This window comes from Electrophorus electricus, chromosome 22 (assembly GCF_013358815.1).
Source record: "Electrophorus electricus isolate fEleEle1 chromosome 22, fEleEle1.pri, whole genome shotgun sequence".
NCBI lineage: Eukaryota > Metazoa > Chordata > Actinopteri > Gymnotiformes > Gymnotidae > Electrophorus > Electrophorus electricus.
The window spans coordinates 4,412,572-4,427,021 of NC_049556.1; the positions used below are offsets into that span (position 1 = coordinate 4,412,572).

Here is a 14,450-nt window from a genome sequence, read left to right on the forward strand (position 1 = left end):
AGCTTTTATTGCTTATATATTCTCCCTATCTCTCTTTCACTTGAATGCTGTAAGCACACGTTTGTTCTTATCACAGTATTGTGGGTGGTGTCATACAATGTACTGAACATTTCTGACTGGAATTTTAAATCAAACCAAACCACAAATATACACTCTGTTCTTTTAGCAGGCTTTAAGAGTAGTAACCTAGCTAGTTGATGTGCTCTAAACCCGAAACAAACGGCTGAAGGTTGTGGTGACTTCTTTAAGTTATTTTCATTCCCCAGACAAAACAAGATAAAGTAGCATTCACATCTGTAAATGAACCAATACAATTTTGAAAGGCAGCTTTTATAACTGCTGCTGTACGTTCAGAGGCCCTTTCACCTACTTCGCTCTTAGAAAACACACACACACAAACACACACAAACACACACACACACACACACACACACACACACACAAACCCACATAGATCTGCATAGGAGAGGTTCCTGTAACGTGTGTAGCCGGTAACCAATGTAGCTTGTAACAAATGACTGACAGATGATTTACCAGAATAGTATAAATTGAGGAAACAGAGGGCATTAGGAAGAGGAATAATTTGTGTTATTTCAAAACCCCCTTATATATTGTTGTGTAAGAAGGTTTTTAAGGACTTTTTCAGTATGCGAAACTGACTGTCCAAGAAACAAGGACACTTTGCACTTTTGTACTGACATGGTGCGGGTGCCGGTAGCGCCATCTCAAAGTTGTTTACCTGATTTACCGCAATTTACAACTAAAAGCACGATAAGACAATAACGAATCACGTTTGCGGGAGAAACATCGCATTATTTGCGATATGGACATGTTGTTTATACGTCACATTTGGGCTCTCAAACCAGCGGAAGCGAGGTTCCGTTCTTAAAAAGTTCGCTAGTTCGCGGGAAACGGCTCCGACAGGAGCGCCAACACTTTTTTAGGTGAAAAGTGATAACAGTGTCATTCACTGGAAGCAGCAAAGTCATTTCAGTGCTAACAGCACCCCCTTGTGGCATATTATGCTAAAGGCGTCTGGATGAGTGGGTGAGTGAGTTGGGTGAGTTACAGTGCAGCTCCAGTGAGGTGCTTCGCCTCTAAAACACTTCGCCTACAGTAAGCGTTGTGCAGACAAAATGTCCCAAGAAACGATTTGTGCGTTAGGTTATGTAGACTAAGGTTTTAGGCTACATTACAATCTCCTTTCTAAACAAACCAGAATCGAGCACAAGACCAAAGACCCTATAAAATAGGTACACACACAGACACACCCAAAGTTACATTTACAAAGCTTTAAAAGCCCTTCGGGTTAATCAAAACCTGTAGTCGAGTTTGTTAACGACTGACAACGCGCATAAATCCTCCAGTGCATAATACACACCCCCTCCACCCCCCATCTCGGGAAGCCGTAACTCTGGATACGACAAAACACAAACATTTCCACCGACAGCTAAAATGTAGGCTAATGTCTTTCACCAGAAAACATGGAATTTGGGCTGTGAATTTACTAACAACTTACAACACACGACTTACTTCTCTAACGTGTCGCGCGGAAAAGTCATGCCACGACATCCTTCTGAAGATTTCTGTGTCGCGGGTGTCAGGTATTTTTCTCCACACAAGGGGGAGGTGAGTGAAAAGGCTTCTATTTTGAGTTCTATAATTTTATTTAGATGATTACATTTTATCAACGTAACTGTACCAAAATAAACACACACACACACACACACACACACACACACACACACACACACACATATATATATATATATATATATATATATATATATATAAAAGGTTTTTTTTTTTAATTTACATTTATTTTTATTTATTTATTTTTACATCATGCTCAGGTGAACTGCTGCGCGTTCTCTCCCGCCTGTGACATCATCCTCACGTGCTCGGACGACGGCAGCCTTTACCTGTGGGAAGCGTCTAGCGCGGACCTGCTGGCCAAAGCGCGCGGGCACACGGGTCGGTCAGGCCGGACCTGTAGCGTTTCTCTATCGCCGCAGTGCCCGTGCAGACTGCCTCTGACCGTCTACGTGTTGTTGACGCGCAGGTCCGGTGAGATGCTGCGTTTTCTCGAAGGACGGCGGTTTCTTCGCGAGCGCCTCTCATGACTGCTCCGTGCGAGTCTGGCGCACTCCGAGCCGCGAGTGCGTGCACGTGTTGACGGGTCTGTTTCTCCTCTCACGTGCTCCCTGCGTGCGTGCTGGCTTTAGTATTCATTATTCATGCGCTCAAGGTATCAGCACCGTTTACGGCGCAGACAGCAGAGCTCCCCGATAATTATTATCAGAAAAAAGGAATTAGCCTAAATAATGAGGACATGTAAAAAATAATAAAGTTAATGATGTGTTACCACGGGGTGTTGCAATGGGGCTCATAGGGACGTAAACTCGCTTTAAGTTCATTTCCGAGATGCCAATGTCGTGTCCGGCTGCAAATCCGGACAAGTCTGACGTTATTGGGAGTGCCAGTGCTTACTGATATAACATGAGCGCGGTCAACCGAGGTGACCAGCAGTTACGAAATTCATTGGAAGAAAACATACAGTATATCCAGACGGTTCACGTCTGTGTCCGAATAGGCTAATGTGGTGCTACTTTAAACCTTGCTCGTGTAGGCTGTGGTGTGCAGTGGTCACGCAAACAGCTGGAAGTGGTGGTTTGGCGGCGTTATTGTCCAGCTTGACAAGTTCCCGGAGACGGGTGCTGATTACGCAACTGGTGTAAACCTCTTAAACGTCTCATTCGGTGATGGAAGCTTGTTTACTAACTTGACCAAGTTGACATTTTAATAAGAGATCACTGTTTTAACGGTGTAACCCATGACTCCTTTTTTTTTTTTAAACACTTACAAACTATTCATCTGTGTGTTGGTGCGTGAGTTAATGACAGAAACCAACTCAATATTCAGGCCACAGGCGGAGTGTTGAGACGGTGAGCTTCAGTGCTGACGGCAGGAGGCTCGCGTCAGGGGGTTGGGACAACAAGGTGTTCCTCTGGGACGCACAGGTGAGTGAGGTAGCAAAGAAACAAGAGAAGGGCTCCTCTTGCACGGCGATGATTGCTAATATCTTCCCCTCATGGAGAATATTTATTCTGCTGTACTTGTGCATGACTGTCAGGCCCATGAAGTACTGTCCGTCAAAAAAGAAATGCGATGTAACTTAGAAAACACACCGTTATTTTTAAATTCTTTTTAAAGAATAAAATCTAGCTGTGTAGTCGGCAGAACAGTGTGGATGAGGGAAGTGTGTGAAACATGCCGTTGTCTGTTGTGCAGAGCGGAGAGAAGGAGCGAGAGTTGCTGGCTCACAGTGCTGCTGTTCAGAGCAGTGCATTCTCCACAGACTCGCAGTGTCTGGTTCGGCACATACACACACACACACACACACACATACAAACACGCCCACCTACAAACACACACACACTCACACACCCAAGCCAGGCATGCTTATACGCAAATATTGCTGAGGCAGAATGCTTATATGATCATATGAAAAATTGTGTGTGTGTGTGTGTGTGTGTGTGTGTGTGTGTGTGTGTGTGTGTGTGTGTGCTTGCGTGCGCGCGCGCACACGTGCGTCTGAGTGTCTGAGTTGTAACATTCCTTGTCTCCTTTGGCTGCCTGAAGGCCACAGGCTCTTGGGATCGCTCAGTGAGGGTGTGGGGTCTCCATGGTGATGAGGAAGTTGTGACTTTGGAGGGTCACCGGGGAAACGTGGCCTGCCTGTGCTTCTCCACAGTGGGGCTGCTAGTGAGGTTCAAAACACGTGCACGCTCACATACACTCGGCTAGGACGGGTCAAACTGCTCTTCAAATCATTACTCCACACCCAACGACTGTGAACACCAGCTGAAGTTTAGTGTGTTCAGTGCTTTCTCTGTTCCACTCAGCCTAACATACATCTTATGTCAGCTGACATGTCACATGACAAACAACTAAAATTATTCACATTTCCAGCCGTTTTTTTCACATTGTCACGGACCTGCCGATATTTGTAAGGTCACTTTACAAATAAGTTCAGGTGTTTATGCACAGTTTTACATATCAGCATGTCCCATAATGTTGGCTGTTATGATCTTGTGTGTTGGTGTGCATTTTTTTGGGGGGGGCGGTCATGTGTGTTTAAGGCATCTGGCTCATGGGATGGAACCGTACGCGTGTGGTCGGTGAAGAGCCGCACGTGTGTGTTTGTGCTAGAGGGCAGCGAGCGAGTGTGGGTCAGGTGTGTGGCTTTCTCAACAGATGGCCTAGTGTTAGCGTCCACCGCTGAGGGAGACACGGTGAGAGAATACACACACACACACACACACACACACACACACACAGTGGCTAAATGCTTATTAATCTCACAGGTAAATATCTGGGATATGGTGGATGGCCGGTGTCTTAAGCATCTGCAGGTGAGTTACCTGTTTTAATAGTGTTGTATGGTGTGCAGGTGTTACGATGTACAGTTGTGGCCAAAAGTTTTGACTGACACAAATTTTGGTTTTCACAAAGTTTACTGCCTCAGTTTTTTTAGATCATTTTGTCAGGTGTTTATATGGTATAGTGAAGTACAATTATAAGCATTTCATGTTTTTTTACTTTTTATTCACACACCCCCAAAGAAGAAAAGGTGAGCATTACCATGAGTCCTGTGTCATGCCAACAGTGAGTCATCCTGAGACCATTCATCTGTGGGTTTGCTCAAAATCTTGTCTAAAAACAATGCCACCAATAAGGAATGGTAGCAAAACCTCCTCCAAGACCAACTTCTCCCAACAATCAAGGAGCAATTTCATGATGAACAATGCTACTTCCAGCATGATAGCGCACCATGTCACAAGGCAAAGATGATAACCAAGTGGCTCGGTGATCAAAACATTGACATTTTGGGTCCACGGCCAGGAAACTCCCCAGATGTCAATCCCTTTGAGAACCTGTGGTCTATCCTCAAAAACAGCATGGACAAACAAAAACACAAAAAACGATTAACTCCAAGCACTGATTAGGCAAGAATGGGTTGCCATCGGTTAAGATTTTGTCCGGAAGACGATATCCAGCATGCCGAGGTGAACTGCTTATAAAGTCTTATAAAGAAGGGTTAACATTGTAAATATTAAGTCTTTGCTTAAATTGGATGTTTTTGTCAATAAAAAGTAAAAAAACTTATGAAATGCTTATAATTGTACTTCACTATACCACAAACACCTGACAAACGGATCCAAAAAACTGAGGCAGCAAACTTTGTGAAAACTAAACTTTGTGTCTCAAAACTACAACTGAACTTCATAAAATTATCAAGTTAAGCTTAGGCGTAGAATTACAGAAGTCATAACCACTGCAGTAGATTCCAGTACATTACGGGTTGTGTGTGTTGCAGGGTCATAAGGACTCTGCCTACGGGTGTGCCTTCAGTCCCAGCGGTGCCCTGCTCACCAGCGGCTCTGAGCAGCTGGACCTGGGAGATGAAGCAGACCTATGCAACCAACAGCTGGAGGACGAGGCACAAGAGCACCCCCCCAGAAGACAGAAACAAGTACGATGGGTCAAGAGAGATCATTCACGGACCTTTCAGGCACAGCCATGAAGTTCCCCATAAAATGTTACTAGGAGCTTTTTCACCTTATTGTTCTGCTCTTACCTTCTGGCAACCAAGGGCAAAGGTTGATGGAGATTCACTAAACCTTGACTCATTTACATTTACAGGGCAGCTTGATTTACTTCACCCCTCCAATCCTATGAAGGCCCATGACCCAAGAAATGTAGTTTAAAAAAACAAACCCATTGAGCCAAGCATCTTAAGTGACTAGATAAAATACTGGACTACAATAAAAAGTACAATTCCTTATGCTTGGGTTATAGGTTGAAGTTGAATAAAGTACCAAAAATTACAAAACACTTGGAAAAGTATTTATACTTAAAAGTACACTGCCACACAATGTTGTTGTTTGCCACACAGCTCAAAGTTAACAGCACAAAGTAAAACCTTTTCCAGCAGTCCAGACAGTCCACGTCTCCAGACACAGACTTGCTCATTAATGGGGCCATCTCTCACACACACAAAACACACGGCCTCACATCCAGGGTGGGGTGTTTGTTTTTATTTGAGTGGAAAACAGAAACAGCAGTACAGCCTCAGGCCTTGACGGCGAATTTGCGGTTGGAGTACAGACGTGACTTCCTCTGCATCTTCTTGGTCATGAGGCCCTGTTCGTGCTTGGTCAGCTGCCGGCGGATGGCGCGGGTCTTCTTGGGCCTCAGGTCCAGGGGCTTGTACTTCTTACCCTGAACAGTGACGGGAATGGAGAGAGCGAGAGAGAGCACAAGTTACAGCAACACACGGCACGCTTCGCTATATGGCACCAGGTCAGCAAGTGAGGGCTGAATGTAACATTATTCACTTATAGTGCCTCAGAACCAAAGGTTGCTTTACAAATCAACATACCAGGTTCTCAAAAGTTCAACCTGACAGGGTCACCGGGTCTTGAATGTTTGTTCGCCCCCAATTAGACTGGACAATTTGCCAAAGAATCGAGGTCGTTGGAGCAGTAAAAACTGCAGTTGTGGAGCAAGTCTCAGAGACAGTTGCTCAAGCCTGCACCCAACAAGGCAGAGGACTTGCCCCAATTAGCCAGCAGTCACTACTGGCCAAGTGAAAGGGATATTTGCCACTCCGAGTTCACCTACACGTTGCAGCAGTTTCATTATCCAGGGCAGCTCAAGTATGACTGTGTTCCATGGGAACTGAACCTGTAACTTTGGTCGTGCTACCACCCTACTCCACTGGAGCACATTTTCCATCCCTCCATCTCATGTTGTTAATGCCAAAAAGCCATTTACTGGGACCCAAAGCAGGATTCCTTAGTGAATCAAATGACTTCAGCCCAAAGTAACAAACTATCCAAGAGGAAGCTCGTTTACATCCAGCTCTCAGTGTGAAGTTATCTGGCTAAGTAAGAAACCCTAATTTGTCCAAAAAAAACCAAAACAAACCCCTTTAGCAGTCAAGAATCCTGGGATAAACTTGACCCACAATCATCCAACCAAACAGAATGAAACTGTAGGCTGTCCACAACAGATGAGTGTCACAGAGACTCTGCAGTGAGCAGCCTGCGGTTACTGTAGCAAGAGAATATTCACACCGTCTCCACAGACACAGGAGCAGGGCTGGGTGATCATCTTGCTTGAGTGCAGTGCCGCCTGCAGGCCACTCCATGCCACGGCGGTGCTTCGAGCGGCGAGTGGTCACTCCTACTGAGCTGTAATGAAGCTCAGCCAAGAATGTGTTGTTGTCAAGGCTGTGAAGCTCCAGCAGACCCGAAAGGTACCATTCACAGTGGACTCCTTTGCCAGCACCATGGTTGGCGTCTCCCCGTTGCACCTGCATACCTAGCGTCAGCCCTGGAACCCAATCAACCACCTGAGCACTGTTCAAAGTCAAGCCTGCTCCTCAGAAACACAGACCTTCAGACTGGGGGCCTACACTGCTCCTGGACTTTACTGCCCATCTTGCACTGGGTACTGAGGACATTTAGGAGCCGGACATGTCGGGACAGTTCAGACATGCTTTTGCTCACATTAGTAAATACGAGCATTGGCTTGTATTAGTGAATAGATGAGTTTCCTGGTCCCAGGCGAAAACTGCGCTCAGCAACCAATTACACCACCAATCTCCCCTGTCCGAAAAGCAATGTGCTAAAATCACAGGACTCACCTTGTAAAATTTCCTCAGATTCTCTTTCTGCGTCTGGTTGATGACAGTAAGAACTCTGGCAATGGACTTACGAACAACGCGGCTAGAAGCAAAAAAATTATATAAAAGTCATATATATGCACACACACAAACAAGGAACTATATAAAGTCAGCAAGCTCAACCAGAGAACCGCATAACCACTACTGAAACACTATCAACCATCAACTCAACATCAGTCCACAAAACTAACAAAATCAAAGTTCTCTGTTCAGCTTGGCGTTCACTGGCTCATCACATCAGGCAATCAACCTCTTTGCGAACCAGTACAGCAAGATTTTAATTTTCTAAACCTTAACATTCAAACATGAATCGTCAACCAGCTCTGCATCACTTGGGACGTCTGTGTTCAGTCCGTGTTGGTCAACAGCGCAGTGCTCACAAGATACTCACATCTTGGAGAGCTTGGAGGCCGCGCCACCGGTAACCTTGGCGACCCGGAGCTGAGACAGTTCCACCTTCAGGTCGTCCAGCTGTTTGAGCAACTCCTCCTTCTTCTTACCGCGCAGGTCTCTGGCCTTGATCTTTGCCTAAAGAGCACCAAACATTCAGTACTTGCGGTCGCTTTGAAATAGCCCCAATTAGAAACGCTTTCCACTAACGGCGCAGCCTACACGAGCACAAGACGGCCCATACACAGAATGCTCAACTTCAGATAGTTGTCAAGCCTCCACGGCATCATAACTGGTCAAAAAACCAAGTCTCAAACGGCTGGCTAACAACATCACCCCACGGAACCGAAGACCTACACAAGCTACACCATTACTGACAGTGATGGGAAAGTAACATTAACACTACCGATCTCAGTGAGCTCTATAGTGCTCTACATGCCGACTACACTCCTGCACAGCGACTCCATGCCGTTGCCGCACTTGTCTGTTAGCCTTAAGGGCACTGACATGAGTTTCCAGTCGCAGGATAAACGCTTCATTTGTGGCTTTATTTTTGTTAACAGGGTGGTGTTCCTCAAACGTAGGCGCCACGGTATTTCTACGAAACAAACGAAGCCTGACCACAACTTATCAGGCCAAGGGTGCCGCACTTTAACAGCTAAGCTAGAAGCTATGGCTAAGTGAATATTTACATATTAAACTCAACATTTTTAGGACCATCGCATAAAATATTTTACTCCAAGACTTAAGAATAGATCAGCCTGCATCCAGAACTCTCCCGCTGTCCAGTTTAACATATTAAATGGATGCGATTACATTGGATTGAAAGGTTCCCAGAAAATTCTCACCATTTTTCTCGATGGCTGCCACAAGAAAGGAAGTCGAAGGGGTCACGCGGTAACATCTACCGGGTTATGACGGAACGATCCATTATTAACGCGGGGGAGTAGTGGGGCGATGTCAACGGCAGCGGGAAGAATAATAGAATAACAGAATAATAATACATAAATTACAAATGAGAATTAAAAAAAATTATATGTGTGTGTATTTGAATTGCTTTAGTATACATTAAATTCACATTTGTTTTAATACTAAGGAATACGACTAAGAAATCGGTCTGAAAATCCGCTGTCAATACTGGAACACTTCAAAAGTTAATACACCGGATCATTCATTACTCCATTCACTCACACACTTACAATTGCATTAATTGAGTCAAAGTGGTCGTAAATAATAATGAGTATCGTATATAAACGGTCTGTGGGGGCGTCGTGCGCGTCTACGGCAGGGTTTGCTGTCGTTCACGCCTCTTCCTCCGTTAGGAGACATCATGGCGCTGAGCCGGACTCTCTACGGTTTACTCTTCAAAAAGACGTCGACTTTCGCCGTCACGATTATGGTGGGAGCCGTCGTGTTTGAGCGAGTGTTTGACCAAGCTGGAGACGCGTTGTTTGAGGGTTTAAATCGAGGGGTAAGTAGCTAGTTACGCTTCTCAGTTGGTCTGAATTGAATCCGTGTCGGCCGTAGTTAAAGGCTGACCTTACAAAGGACGTGAGTAGCTTAGCTAACGTTAGGTTAGCTGACTCTAGCTCTCTTTATGCCTACAAGCTAAACCAGTTCATTTTATTTCCATTAATATTGTGAATGCAAATGGCTGGGTATACAATTATTATAAAAAGAGCGACACACACAGCCTGTTATGTGGACTATTGGACGTTCAGCGGAGTTATCTTAGCTAGTTAGCTAACTGCGGCTAACTTGGATGAAGTCGCTGTCTAATGGACCTCGGGACAGTGTATTAGCTTATCATTGTTTTTTTATTGCTACTTTAGAAATTGTGGAAACACATTAAACACAATTATGAGAAGGAGGAATAACCGGGACGTTAAGCGTCCATCGTTCCTGAGATAATCAACCGACTTTGACCGCGTTCTGTCTACCATGTCGGATCATCACCATTCAGACGTTGCAGGACTGGAGACTTTCTCTGACGATCGTGGACTCATCGCCCCCCTCTTGGATGCTGTGCATTATGCCGCGTGTTCCCCACAGTTTGTACTTGTAACCCTAAATTAAACCTGTGTTAAATCCAACAATGTAATGCTATTTGTGAGTCTGTGTGTCTGGCTGTAAGGCTACCTAGAGGGCTGAATTAATAAAAACATTAGAACCAGGAACATTGCAGTGACCTTTCGGGGCCTGTCAACAATTTTACTTCCAGGGGATTAAGCTTGTCCAACACACAGGTTGATATTTTCTCCATTACCAAAACCTCAGTCTTACGAGTGAGTCTCTGTTAATGCCAGTCAAGATTAATTTTCTTTCATGGGATTTGTTTTGGTTGCCTGTCATGAAGCTAAGCATGCAACAAGCTTTAGGTTATTTGCAGGAACACATGTGAATGTGGGCTTTGCTATGAATGAGCGTGTGAACCCCAGGACTAATTGTTTCCACTCCAAGGGGGGAAATGACAGTATTTAAGGAATGATTCTCCATAACAGGAGCCCCCCCCCCTTTCCCATACATTTACTTTAGGTATCCTTCTTGCATCCCTTTGTCTCTTTTACATTTTTTTAAAATTTATTTTCCCCCTGAAGGTTCAAATGGCAATTGTATAGAATATTACCATTTTTAATTTGAATTTGTAATGCACATTTGTTTCTTTGTAATCATATAGCCATAATGCATTGAGTGTTGGTTACACTCTGGAACAGCTGTGTAATCGTGCCACACAGCCGATGTTAGAATAACATTAGAACAGAAAGCCTTTGCTAATGTCTCCCAAATGCTTACAGTTTCATATGCTGGTCTGATTTGTCCTACTCAACATTGCAGGTTCTTGTTGGATGGTTTGAAACTGGGCTCTGTTACTTAACGGGATAATGATGGGAATGTTTTGTATTTGTGTTCTCTCTTCCTTTTCCAAAGATATTTTTGTTTTAAATTTTGGAGCTGTTATTATTGCCTCTCCCTCAGTTTCCTTAGATGGACCTATTTTTTTTTTCCCACTGTAGACTCATGAAAATGGGCTGTATTGTAAGGGTGTGAATTTGGCCAACGGGGGGCAGCATTGCAACGTAGTTGAAGCAAGGTTAGAACCACTTGCCAGAACTCCCATTCGCAACACCAAGCTCCAGCTAGCTTTTTGTGCAGGTCTTTTTGCACTTGTTGGACGAAGACGAAGGTCAGTAACCCAATGCAGAACTGATGTAATCGATCCATGCCAGTCATCACCTTAAATACACAACCATTTGGATAAGAACAGGAGCTGCTGTGGACCTACAGGATTCGATAACGGCCTCTGAAGAGCAGGTAAATACTAGTGAAAGTGCAAAAATGAGTCAGCTGACGTGCTGCAAAAAAATTGGTTCATTTTTTTACATGCAGTGTCTGGGGGGGGGGGGGTACTAGGCAACTAATTATTAAACATGGAATATATATATATTTAATTCCATCAACCCTTGTACCAAACAAGGGTGTTCGTAGCCAAGACCAGGGCTTTTCCAAGTAGCAATCCTGCACTGAGCACCAGCCTAATGAGCTATGGCCTTAGAAGAGCTGTTGGAAGACAGTTTTACATCTTTAGTGACAATATACATCACATTACCCTCTCCTTCAGGAGATGATGCTGTCATTCACACATTATTTTGCCTTTATGGTATTTAGCTGATTCTTTTATTCAAAGTGACTTACAATTATGACTGAATCCAATTTGGGTGGTTAAGGGTCTTGCTCAGAGCCCCAACCTGGCAGGGGTGGGGCTTGAACTGACCACCTTCTGATTGCTAGTCGGGCACCTTAACCACAGAGTGACCACTGCCCGATTATTATTACATCATCTTCTCTTTCTGGGAGAGCTAACAGAAACCAGAGCGTATTTTGCTTAGGGGTGTGAGTCTGACCCTGGATGCAGAGTGAGGCACGTGCGGAAGGTGTGAAGTGGAGCAGTTTCCTCCCTGGAGGACAGGGAATTGTGATGGAGACTGTCACCTCAGAGGGATTAATGTGCATACTGGCTTCGCATTTATTTTGGCAAGTTTTACACCGCATGACCTTCCGGGCGCAACCCTCCATTTATCCAGACATTGGCTGGGTCTATTAGGACAGTTTCAAAAGGCTCACGCATAAGGGCTATGGAATAGGAATAGTAGCAGATAGTCTGATTAGGTTTTCTGGTCAGATGGCATGTATGAAGAGAGTCACAGTAATGAGCTATGTCAGTTTTCAAACCTGGCCAAAATAAATTTTGTAGCATGTGTTTCCGTATGTGATACCTGTGTGTCCAGACAAGCATTTTGTCATCAGCCAAAGTTAAAACTTACAAAAAGTGAACTTTATTTATATAGTGCTTTTTGGATATCTGGGTCCAGATCATTAATAATCGAGCCAGTGGTGACAGTGGTAAGGAGAAACTACTGGGGGGAATTAAGGAAAAAACCTTGGATTAAGACTGAAAAGAGAACCCATCCTCCTCAGGCAGCTGAGCTTGTAACCAGTTCATGTTTAATTGGGTTAGGCCAATTGGATATCGTAATAAATTGTATTATCCTAATAATAAATGTAAAATAATAAAATATTGCTGTCCAACTTGAGTGCAGAGGATGATTAACAGTCTTATACCTGAACTACTCTATCTGCCCCACATTGTTATGGCAGGTGCAAAAAGAATAATGCTGAGAAATGACTGGGAAGCACCAAAGTCATTCAGAAACGTTACAAGTTATCCATTTGACATAATTGGACACGAAACCTTGATCCCTTCAGGACGTTTCTACTTACCACCATCACCACTAGTGTGCTCACTGGAGCATGCGTAAAGCTGCTGTGTGACAATGCATGTTGTAAGAAGTGATCATTTAAAAATAAATACAATTTGACTTTGACTATGTACTTTGTTTTTACTTTAACACTTGACAATCGCAATGATTTGCATTAATGAAAACCCTCATGAGTTTCTTTAACAGGCACACCAGATTTTAGATTCTTTTCTGAAGCACTTTCAATAAATTGTATCTCTTTATGAGTCCACAGCTTCCATTGCAAATTGCCAACAGGAATGCAGCTTTGTTATATATATAAAGAGGCTGTCAAAGAGTCACTATTTTGACTTTTTCTTTTTGCTCTAAACAGATTTTTATGGCTCTTGATCTTGGAGTCTAGCTTTGGTAGAAAAAGGCATGCAGTGACTATAATCTTTTTTATGTGTGTCTGTTTCTATGCTGGTTCTGTGGTTCTGGAAGGATGTTTCTGATGGTGGTGTATGATATGATCAAAAATACTACTATTGTTTTGATGATAGTAACATTTTAAATTGTACATTTTCCAGAAATTGTGCAAAAGCCAATGTAGTAGAACAGCCTTTGCATATCTTTGTTTTCTTTGTTTACAAGTAGTTTTTTAAAATTGACTAAAATGTAGAGCGTTAAAAGTCACGTCTGGATTAACTGTAAAGGCGGTGTAGGCTGCCATGAAGCTATGACACATCCAGGCCACTAGATGTCAGTGTAATCGCTGTTTCATAATGTGAATTACAATCATTGGGAATCATTGACACATTCCTCCTATAAATTCTGGTACCAGAAAAAAACTTGAGGGTGGGATTCACAAACAAAAACTATATTTCAGCTGTGGTCAAGCGTCATTTTTGTGTTCATATTGCATGTTTATTCTCTTAGTTTATTTAGTTTTACTTTTACATCAGACTTAGTGTAGACAAACAATTCTGTTGCTGCACACTGAACTATTCATTATTCTTTCATTGTTTTTATATTCTGTATATAAAATCTTTATTTTAGTGGGGGGCCAAATATTCCATACCTTTTAAAACCAAATAGCATTGAGAAACACGCCTAGAAGCACATGCATCACTGGATTATGTCTGTATAAACGACCAGTGGCTTGTGTGTTCTCCGAAGTCTGACGAGTGAATGGTGACTTCTCGAAGTATGAGCTTCATCGGGTATTAACTTTTTTTATCTGACAACTTACAGGTCCAACTACTGATATGCCCCCAGTCCACACTTACGGAAGAATGATACTATAAAACAGAGGGGGGAAAATGCGTTTTTCAAACAAGCCAGACCGGTCGTAGATCACAAACAGATGTGTCAACTTTCAACGCAGGCGCACTGCGGGATCAGTGACAAGATTTTAATGGCTAGCCTTGGTGTGTGCTTATGAAGTACTGGCTAGTCTTCAGTATGTCAATATTTTAGGGTAACAGCACTCGTGTTTTAAAAACACACTGGAGGTAGAGGATATCGGGTTATTGAATTCGATGTAGCGAAGTTCACGGCGAGGGTTTCCC

The 14,450-nt window shown here is 43.5% G+C and overlaps 3 protein-coding genes across 7 annotated transcripts; 2 read left to right on the forward strand and 1 right to left on the reverse strand.

Annotated features, from left to right (window-relative positions):
* The first annotated feature begins 1,168 nt into the window (after positions 1-1,168).
* On the forward strand, positions 1,169-6,185 carry wdr38 (WD repeat domain 38). Of its 5 annotated transcripts, none has more exons than XM_027032679.2 (9): positions 1,170-1,629; positions 1,854-1,974; positions 2,063-2,248; positions 2,923-3,020; positions 3,292-3,372; positions 3,643-3,765; positions 4,143-4,295; positions 4,368-4,415; positions 5,381-6,185. In XM_027032679.2, exons 1-9 carry the CDS (start codon positions 1,561-1,563, stop codon positions 5,585-5,587), a joined length of 1,086 nt encoding a protein of 361 aa, XP_026888480.2. In that variant the 5' UTR covers positions 1,170-1,560; the 3' UTR covers positions 5,588-6,185. The 5 variants fall into 5 exon arrangements, with proteins under 5 accessions (XP_026888482.2, XP_026888480.2, XP_026888481.2 ...); XM_027032680.2 differs by having other exon boundaries at positions 1,174-1,629; positions 2,063-2,179; XM_027032681.2 differs by lacking the exon at positions 3,292-3,372 and having other exon boundaries at positions 1,169-1,629.
* rpl35 (ribosomal protein L35) lies at positions 6,082-9,066 on the reverse strand. Its single transcript, XM_027032684.1, has 4 exons — positions 8,992-9,066; positions 8,145-8,281; positions 7,715-7,796; positions 6,082-6,285 (listed from the first exon to the last, which is right to left on the reverse strand). The coding sequence occupies exons 1-4, from the start codon at positions 8,992-8,994 to the stop codon at positions 6,136-6,138; spliced, it is 372 nt and encodes a 123-aa protein (XP_026888485.1). The 5' UTR covers positions 8,995-9,066; the 3' UTR covers positions 6,082-6,135.
* Positions 9,067-9,429: 363 nt separating this feature from the next.
* LOC113591963 (cytochrome b-c1 complex subunit 9) lies at positions 9,430-10,317 on the forward strand. The gene is made up of 2 exons (XM_027032686.2): positions 9,430-9,614; positions 9,976-10,317. The coding sequence occupies exons 1-2, from the start codon at positions 9,474-9,476 to the stop codon at positions 10,018-10,020; spliced, it is 186 nt and encodes a 61-aa protein (XP_026888487.1). The 5' UTR covers positions 9,430-9,473; the 3' UTR covers positions 10,021-10,317.
* Positions 10,318-14,450: the final 4,133 nt, after the last annotated feature.

What these genes read in the sequence shown, in the direction of transcription:
- wdr38 (XM_027032679.2), top strand. Translation starts at nt 1,561, where the DNA reads ATGCCACGACATCCTTCTGAAGATTTCTGTGTCGCGGGTGTCAGGTAT. An exon ending in TTTCTCCACACAAGGGGGAG is followed by an intron (nt 1,630 to 1,853) that starts GTGAGTGAAAAG and finishes CATCATGCTCAG; the next exon opens with GTGAACTGCTGCGCGTTCTC. An exon ending in CCACCGCTGAGGGAGACACG is followed by an intron (nt 4,296 to 4,367) that starts GTGAGAGAATAC and finishes TTAATCTCACAG; the next exon opens with GTAAATATCTGGGATATGGT.
- rpl35 (XM_027032684.1), bottom strand. An exon ending in GCCTCCAAGCTCTCCAAGAT is followed by an intron (nt 7,797 to 8,144) that starts GTGAGTATCTTG and finishes TTTTGCTTCTAG; the next exon opens with CCGCGTTGTTCGTAAGTCCA. An exon ending in ATCTGAGGAAATTTTACAAG is followed by an intron (nt 6,286 to 7,714) that starts GTGAGTCCTGTG and finishes GTCACTGTTCAG; the next exon opens with GGTAAGAAGTACAAGCCCCT.
- LOC113591963 (XM_027032686.2), top strand. Translation starts at nt 9,474, where the DNA reads ATGGCGCTGAGCCGGACTCTCTACGGTTTACTCTTCAAAAAGACGTCG. An exon ending in TTGAGGGTTTAAATCGAGGG is followed by an intron (nt 9,615 to 9,975) that starts GTAAGTAGCTAG and finishes TTGCTACTTTAG; the next exon opens with AAATTGTGGAAACACATTAA.